This window comes from Eurytemora carolleeae, unplaced genomic scaffold, assembly GCF_000591075.1.
Source record: "Eurytemora carolleeae unplaced genomic scaffold, Eaff_2.0 scaffold182, whole genome shotgun sequence".
NCBI classification, from domain to species: Eukaryota; Metazoa; Arthropoda; class Copepoda; order Calanoida; family Temoridae; genus Eurytemora; species Eurytemora carolleeae.
In genome coordinates, this window is record NW_019396187.1 from 75,944 (window position 1) to 85,414 (window position 9,471).

At 30.4% G+C, this 9,471-nt stretch overlaps 1 protein-coding gene across 5 annotated transcripts in view; it reads right to left on the reverse strand.

Annotated features, from left to right (window-relative positions):
- Positions 1-5,053, reverse strand: part of LOC111697616 (gamma-interferon-inducible lysosomal thiol reductase) — a 10,718-nt gene extending 5,665 nt beyond the window's left edge. For 3 of the 5 annotated variants that reach the window (XM_023467679.1, XM_023467678.1, XM_023467677.1), the window contains exons 1-4: positions 4,977-5,051; positions 4,217-4,253; positions 2,887-2,942; positions 1,532-1,616 (exon numbers count right to left, since the gene is read on the reverse strand). In XM_023467679.1, coding sequence (XP_023323447.1) covers positions 1,532-1,616; positions 2,887-2,942; positions 4,217-4,253; positions 4,977-5,002 — 204 coding nt within the window. In that variant the 5' untranslated portion in view covers positions 5,003-5,051. Of the gene's footprint in view, positions 1-1,531; positions 1,617-2,886; positions 2,943-4,216; positions 4,254-4,976 lie in introns of all 5 variants that reach the window. The other 2 variants (XM_023467674.1, XM_023467676.1) reach the window with 2 other exon arrangements.
- Positions 5,054-9,471: the final 4,418 nt, after the last annotated feature.

The window sequence follows — 9,471 nt, forward strand, 5'->3', positions numbered from 1 at the left end:
TCATGACATTCGTATCCAAGTATCAAGATCAGATAAACAATCAAACCCAACATTCGTATCAAAAATATCAAATTCATAACATTCGTATTCATCCTTAACATTACTATAGAAGCAAGCTGTCAGAGCAAGCTGTCATAGAGAGAGAGAATTAAGAAAATATTATCAGGTATTCGCGCATTCTTAGGAGTTTTATCTATCCCCCCCTCCTGCTCCCTTCACCCCATGCCAGAATATTAGAGTAGTAAATATACTATAATATCAGACTAAGATAATTCTGGAAAACGACATAGGGTTAAAAAGTGCGACGGGCAAAATTTCATTTAGACTATATTTTGGTTAATTTGAACTATTTCATAGTTCATAAGAACTATTAGCCGCAGCGCTCGGTCCTGAAATTGTCTTAACCGAACCTAACCCTGAAAAAATACGTATTTTTATGTTATTTTTTATGCATTTTGACACAACGTAGGTGAACCAGAAATAATATTTAACTGTTAGAATTTAAAAAATTTGCCTCCAAAGAATGAGAATTTTAAAATTATGTTTACACAATATAACATACAAAGAGGAACGCAAAGCGTCCTGAAAGCCTAGTTTTTACAAAGTGAAAAATCTTTTATACTAAGAAGAGTATAATGTTACTTGTTTCATAGAATTTTATAATGATAATAGAAAAGCTAAAATATCTCATTTAGTTCAACAGAAAATCCCCTGAGCAGGAGATAAACTTACAGCGAACAATTAAAAAAAATGTCATTATTTTAATGTAGCATCAACACAACATTAAGTATGAATTAGATATGTTTAAAATTTGAAAAACTGATAGTTTTCAGTTGTGCTTTCTCTACAAAGGGACTTGCGCATTTCTACTACAGGAAAACATTTATCTATTATCAGATTTAAACGCTTTCAAGCAAAACGACGCAGATTTCCCACATTATTGAACCAGATAAAGGGTTTAAGGGTAACTAAGCTTTCAGTGTGCACTAAAATGGTTAGCAGTACACTGGCCGAAAGGAAAGCTGGTTTAAGCGGAGAGTATTCTTTGCATGGAGGGTCACTTGAAATTAGGCTTACAGTCCCTTTAAGCTTTGAGAGCAATTTTCAAATTCTAAAGGGATTATTTCAAGATTATTTCAAGGATTATACTTATTAAATTTGAATTGAATTTCTTTGAACAAATCCTAAAGTTTGGACTAACCCTCTATACCAAATTTGAATTTATAGAAATTTGATTAAAGAAATATATTCATACATTTAATCTGTACCTGTACTGTACCAATAGAGTACCAGTACTGTACCGATTTAAACTGTACCTGTACTGTACCAATAGAGTACCAGTACTTTACCGATCTAAACTGTACCTTTACTGTACCAATACAGTACCAATACGTTACCGATTTTAAACTGTACCTTTACTGTACCAATACAGTACCAGTACTGTACCGATTTAAACTGTACCTGTACTGTACCGATTAAAAACTGTACTTGTACTGTACCGATTTAAGCTGGTAATGGAAGAAATACATACCTCTGCTATTCCATAAGGTTTGAATTGAACGTTGATCGCATCTCCGAATAGTTTGAAAACTGGATCTAATTCTACCACTATAAACCTAAAGTTTAGGTTTTATATTGTTTTAATTTGTGAACTGCGTGATTTTATTTCTTATTTAAATATAATTTTAGATATTTTTAATATTTAAAAAAGTTTACTTGAAAAGAAATATATTAAAAATGTTTTTTTTTAAATTAAATTTGCAGAGTAAAATATTTAAACGTTCCAAGAATTTTTCGGATGTTCATAAATACATCTTTTTATAACACGGTCACCTTGCCTTTGGAAAATGATTGTATCTTGTAATGAAATGAATAATGTATAAATGCTCTAATAAAGACTGACAATTACATGAACAAAAATGAAAAGTCAGAAACAGAAATACAGGACAGGAAAGTTCAAAATCGCGAGTTTGGCCAATTTTTTTTCACTGTTCGTATCTTTTATTTAAGCCGAGTTTTAAAACATCGGTGGCATACTTTTTATAAAAAAATGTTAAGTTAATTAAAAATATACCCCGGTTGAAAAAAATCCCCAGTAGTTTACTAACGTTTGAAAAGGCTGGAAGCGTAATTTCAAATGATATAATTCAAATGCTCGATTCCCAATGGTTTCCTGGAAAAATTTATGTGATCAATAACGTGGAAGAAATTGTCGTTTTTCTAGGTTTTCAAAGTTATGATAATTCCCACATGTTTTCTTCCTGTATTCATTTTTGTAGAGAAACCACTTTAAAAAATATTCAGCATTCAACATTGTAAACACTGATATCTAGCTTCTAAGGGTATCGTTGTAAATTGCCATCTTTGCATTTAGGGTCACTTGAAATTACACGTAGATATTTGAGAGAAACAACAATTAACCTCGTTAAATTTTGCAATCTTAATTAGAAAAAAACCTTGAATTTTGAAAAGGCTGTCTCCAGAAACATTTTTTAGTTCTGTAGTTGTCAATTTTTGGGGGGAAAATCAAATCCAAGATTTATCAAAGAAATTGCATTTTTAAATTTAAAATTTTCGAATTTCTTTAATATTTCAAACAGAATTTGCAGTTTGAAATATCAAAGGTCTTCAACATCGTGGGTTACAAAGATATAGGGAGTAGAAAATAAGAGTTTTGTGACAAAAACTCAATTCCTTTGTGGTGAGTTTTATTCAACAATTAGCACCTTTCCCTTTTCTCAAATATCGGAGCGTTCCTCTTAAAGAAGAAAGTTTTCAGGATTTGGTGAAATTTGTCCATAAAAGATAGTGGTAGGAGAGAATTATCTTTATAGGACGTTACAAACATAGACATTACTTTCTAGGTTAGTTCGAGATTACACTTACTCAACACTGTCTGGGCAGAGAGATTCATAATACACTGATATCTCTACAGGAGCATCCTACAATACAGAGAGATTCATAATACATTGATATCTCTACAGGAGCATCCTACAATACAGAGAGATTCATAATACACTGATCATAATATTCTGATCCCTGTAGGTTGGTTTTAGTTATCCATGGTTTTGTAAGTAAATTAAAAACACAACGGAAAGTATTATTAATATCAGTTTTCCTCACAATAAGGCTGAGCTCGCAAGAAGCGCACTGTCTTGTTCTGCCGTCTATAATCTGTGTGCATACTGTACAATTTGCTCTTGCTTTGCTCCACTCTGCCGTCTATAATCTGTGTGAATACTGTACAATTTGCTCTTGTTCTGTCGTCTATAATCTGTGTGAATACTGTACAATTTGTTCTTGTTCTGTCGTCTATAATCTGTGTGCATAATGTACAATTTGCCCTTGCTTTGCTCCGCTCTGCCGTCTATAATCTGTGTGCATACTGTAAAATGTATAATTTGTTCTTGTTCTGTTGTCTATAATATGTGTTTATAATGTACAATTTGTTCTTGTTCTGTTGTCTATAATATGTGTTTATAATGTACAATTTGCTCTTGTTCTGTCGTCTATAATTTGTGTGCACACTGTACAATTTGCTTTTGCTTTGCCCCGCTCTGCGGTCTATAATCTTTGTTCTTACTGTACAATTTGCTCTTGCATCTGCTTAAAAGTCTGTTCTGTACTTCAAATTAACCGGAGATTTTCAGATCTACTTCTTCAAATTTTTTTTTATTATTTTATTTTTATCTTCTAATCCATTTAGGAAAGTTCCATAATGTTCATTGAATGATATTTTATTACTTCTGAAGCAACTGAAGCAGAGGTAATATTTTCCTTAAAACATGATTTCGCCCATGTTGAGTTAAGGTTAAAAATTTCAGGTTAATCACTTGCGAAAGCACCTCGACGAAAAACGGCACCATGGCTTTTAAGCGACTGAGCAGCAAACATCCAAACGATTTCGCAGACATACAATAAGAACCAGAAAACTGTGAAATAGGATGACGACTTTTAAACGTCTGTTATGTATTTTAAATTGTCTAATGAACTGTTGCAAAGTGTGAACTGACTCATTTCACTGTTTATGTAATATGTTTAAGCTACTTGTAAAACTTTTTGCTTTAATTTCTCACGGAATAAAAACCAAAAAGATCATTTAAGGAAATAAAAAAAAACATATTTTATTTTCGGACCCTCCGGGCAGCCCCCTCTCAAAATAAACTCTAAATAAGAATAATTTTGTGAAGAAAGTTTTGAAGATAATTAATTTTACCTGAGCACTACAGGTAGATGTCCCTACAAGCAGAAAACTAAAAAATATAATTTATCAGAATTAAGCCATGAAAAGATAAATTTATAATGAAAAGAATATATGCAGTACGTACAAATATCATTTATAATATTGTGTACACTATACTGTGCACATAGTTCATCCAGTACATAAAACTACATAAAGTAAAAAAAATTTAGACGTCAAACTAGTAGTAATGCAGTTCTTCCCATTTTCATCCATTGAACTTAGATTTTTCGCTGCTGATTTTTTTTAGTCTTAGTTTTAAATGGTAAATATGTAGACAATTCCATTTACAACAATGGGTTCAGCCGTTACACTTAAACTTTTCATTTATAGTGTGCTTATATAGTTGAATATAAATCAACAAATCAAAAAACATTCTGATGCTTATTGCGCATTAGGCTACAGTGAAAATCAACATGAATATGTAAAAACCTTTTTTACTCTCAACAATATATTTTTTCCACAAACTCTAATTATCTAATCCCCATATCTTTGCAACCCAATGTCAAAACATTGGATATTTCAAACTATGAATTCTGTTAGATCAACTAATCTGAGTTTGAAATATTAAAAGTTTACACCATCAGGGATAAGAAAATTTTAGTTTCTGACTATGACTCAATTCTTTTCATTTTCAATTTGTTTTTTTCCAAAAAGATAAAATTTTATAACTTTGAAATTCTGATGCAAATGGGGGGGGGGTGTAAATTTCATAAGAAATTAAAAATCATTTAACCTGGAGAAAAGAATAAATTGTTTCATCCTGGCCTAGGAATTTAGGACTGATAAAACTAGCAGACGATTTTATCTTTAATCCTCAAAATAATTTACTGATAACAGTTTAACAATATCAGAGTAGGGTGTACAACAGGAATCTATGTAAGAAAGTCCCGGGAAAAAAAGTTTCTGGAAAAAAAACCTGGAAATAAAAACTTTTAAAAAACCAGAATTTTCTCGTCCTTGGAAAAAATGTCATTGGAATAAAGTCCTATGTTTTGGATTCCTGGGGAAAAAGTCCTAGAAAATAAAGTCTCGAATTGGTAGGACTTTATTTCAGGAGACTTTTTAATAAAATGACTTTTTTCCACAGGACTTTTGTAGTGTGAAATTTTAGGACTTTTTTCCGGAAACTTTTTTTCCAAGGACTTTTTTGGCGGTTACCGTACAACAAGCAAGCAATATATTTTGTACTACATTATTTAGATTAATAAATACAAAAGCAGTTTCTAAATCAAGGATTAAATCAGAAGTATTACATTTTAAGGATATTATGATATGTAATAATGATGAAAAAAATAAGAATGAGATTACAAAATATATTCCTAGCCTGAAAACCCAGCTAATGTTCACTATATTGCTTTTTAATGGTAGGGTTTATTTTCAGTTTATTACCGTAGTAATGTAGAACTCAAGAATTTGTGTAAAAACATATTACCCTCGTCCTCCCCCTTCAAGAAATATTATTCTTTAGTTTTTCAATATTTTTCTTAAACCTTGCTTAAATTTTACATTCGTTAACTACAAAAAACTATTGAAACACCATGTTAATCACGCGTTCTCCTCATTTCAAAACCTTAAAGATAAAATAATTTCATCAATAATTTGAAACTTACATAAAGACTGTGTGCTGTAATATTTCAATTATAAAGTAAATTTAAATTATAAAAGAAAGCAATTTATAACAAAAAAATTACGAATAAAGTATTTAGGAGGAAAAATTTAAAGCTTCCAAAAATAGAGGTTGTACAGTGAGACCTATAAAACTGTGGAATAGTAAGACCACATAAGCAATACTATAGATATTTTATGAGTCTATCAATCGTCTTCCTATTTTATAGTTTTATGAGTTGCGCTGTAGGAATATTTTTCTCTAATTCAAAAAAAATAGTTTATTTTATTTTTTTATATTTTGAATTAGTTGATGGAGGATTGTTGGTATTTATTGGCAATAAATAGCAACAGGTAAAAGAATTGTAGATTTTAAACTAATATTGAAAAAAACACGGTTTTTAACATATGTAAAAAAAATTTGTTTTTTGATAAAATGGGCATTTTTTTGCTTCTTTTTAATTTCTGCTATATTTAACAACATCTTTTGTATAATTTCATTCTTTTACTCTTTAAAAAATTTACAAAATCGATTCTTTTGCAAGCATTGCATGTGTTGTAATATTCTTTAATTAAATTATAGGAAAGGAACTAAGAAATCGCTTCATGTCATTAGAAAATTAGAGTTTGAAGCAAGTAATTTTGTTCCTTTTCTGTGAAGCTAACCAAATTTTAGAAAAATCAAATAAATTGTTGCTCCTAAATTTGATAAAACAACCTAATTTCTAAACATTTCAAGAATGAAAGCAGATATTTTAAATGAAATCCAAATAATGCAAATGTTGTAATCCATGAAAGTTTTTATCTAAACACAAAATTCCAACCTTCCTCAGTGACTTTAAAGTGAGTATACGATGTAACGGCACGATTTAAACCTTTGAATGACCATGGAGGGCAAATATTTATTTTCTGCAAGTTCTAAACCGTGCATGGTAATATTTCTCAAATATAAAACAGTTTGTAAACAAAGTGTTCTACCCTTACAAGCGTTTCTGACAGAAATAAGGATAGCTCCGTCATACTTGATCGTCAAGTCGTACAAGTCACTCTTGAAATTACGCGTACAGAGCTGAAAAAAACTTTAGAATGGTGGATATCGAGATTAATGATTGACCAGCTCTTTTTCTTAATATCGAGGCTAACCTAATCTTGTACTTGTATCCTAAAAAGTGTATATAATTCAGCCAATCAGAGTCGTGTATATGAAGCCGATAAAATTGAAATTTTGCGCGCCATTTAAGATTAATATACAGAAACGGTTTTAAAAATCGGTTTTTGATTTTTTTTCTTCTATATCCAAGAAAGATCGGTTTAAGAAGAAAATCAATAGTGATATCTCATCCTAAAGTTTTCGGCTCATTCCCGAGGAGGATAAAAATCAGTGTTGTAATTTAGAAGGAAAATATTTCTTAAGCAATAGTTTAACCACAAATAAAGTATTTTGCAATTCAATATTAGTACACAGTACACTTGCATAGGTTCTACAGGATTTAATATTAGTACACAGTTCGCTTACTTAGGTAGTACAATATTCAATATAAATACACAGCACACTTACATAGGCAGTACAATATTCAATTTTTGTACACAGTAAACTTACAAGGGTAGTACAATATTTGATATTTATACACAGTTCGCTTACTTAGGTAGAACAATATTCAATATTAGTACACAGAACACTTACATACGCAGTACAATATTCAATTTTAGTAAACAGTACCCTTAAATAGGTAGTACAATATTTGATATTAGTACACATTACACTTGCACAGGTTCTACAATATTTGATGTCATTATACAGTACACTCACATAGGTTGTACAATATTCAATTTTAGTTCACAGTACACTTAAAAAGGTTTTGCAATATTCAATATTAGTACAGGATACACTTACACACTGGTTCTACAATTTTTAATATTAGTACACAGTACACTTACACAGGTTGTACAATATTGAATATTAGTACACAGTACACTTACACAGGTTGTAAAATATTGGATATTAGTACACAGCACACTTACACAGGTTGTACAATATTGAATATTAGTACACAGTACACTTACACAGGTTGTACAATATTGGATATTAGTACACAGTTTGCTTTTACAGATTGCACATTACTAAATATAATTACACAGTTTACACTTCAACAAAATGTGTTTAATTTTTAAGTATGTTAGAAATTAATGTTTTTTTCTTCTGAAAATGTGATAATTTTTCTCCTAAACCTATTGAGCAAATAAATAAATGTGAACACATACGATCTAATTAAATCAAAAATAAGATAAAATGGGGACATAAATTATATAAAAATGCGAATCCGCTAGATGCAGATTCGTGCAATCAAAAAAAAACAATTAAACCACAAGGGAGTATAATCCTGATGGGGCAAATACAAAAAAAGGTGGCTAAAGTGCAGTTTGGATTAAGGAACTCAATAAAATAAAATTAATAAATTCAAGATATGTGATTACGCTGTTCATTAATTATACAATCCCTTCAGTATACAGTGCATATTAATATTTCGTTTAAACATTCTTAAATACTGTTTTTGATTAATGCACTACAACCTTGCATATATCTTAAAAGTATTAAGTTAAACAAATTAAGTTTAGTAAATTGTCAATAATGTCAAAAAGTTTTATAGGCCGACTAATTACTAATCTTCATTAACATACACACCTAAAATATATATTTCAGAATGAAATTTATTCTTATGCCTTTTTATTAAAAACCAATAAAGAATCTGAATGGTTGACCAATCTTATTTATTTATTCGTTATAGTTGTTTATTTGAAAGAACAGAAAAGGACAGGGCAGTATAAGCAACAGATGAGATACGAGTAGCAGCCTCCTTTAGTTGGTTCTTTACTCTCCAATATACAGGAGCTAGAAATCCTATAGTTGGTTCTATACTCTCCTATATACAGGAGCTAGAACTCCTACAGTTGGTTCTATACTCTCCTAATAAAGGAGCTAGAACTCCTACAGTTGGTTCTATACTCTCATATATACAGGAGCTAGAACTCCTACAGTTGGTTCTATACTCTCCAATATACAGGAGCTAGAACTCCTACAGTTGGTTTTATATACTCTCCTATACATATACTAGAGTTAGAACTCCTACAGTTGGTTCTATACTCTCCTATATACAGAACTAGAACTCCTACATTTGGTTCTATACTCTCCTATATACCAGGAGTTAGAAATCCTACAGTTGGTTCTATACTCTCGAATATACAGGAGTTAGAACTCCTACAGTTGGTTCTATACTCTCCTATATACAGAACTAGAACTCCTACAGTTGGTTCTATACTCTCCTATATACCAGGAGTTAGAACTCCTACAGTTGGTTCTATACTCTCGAATATACAGGAGTTGGAACTCCTACAGTTGGTTCTTTACTCTCCTATACATATACTAAATCTAGGAGTCAAAAAACTTCTAAATGATAAAAGTTCGTAAATTGTATTTTTCAGATTAAAAATCTAGAATCAAAAATATGTTATTAATCATTAATTCATCCAAATTTAAGGCTGACATTTATTGTAAAAGTATTTCAATTCTGTGATAACAAAATACATTCCTTTCAAATATGAAAAATATATTTTCTTTTAAGGAT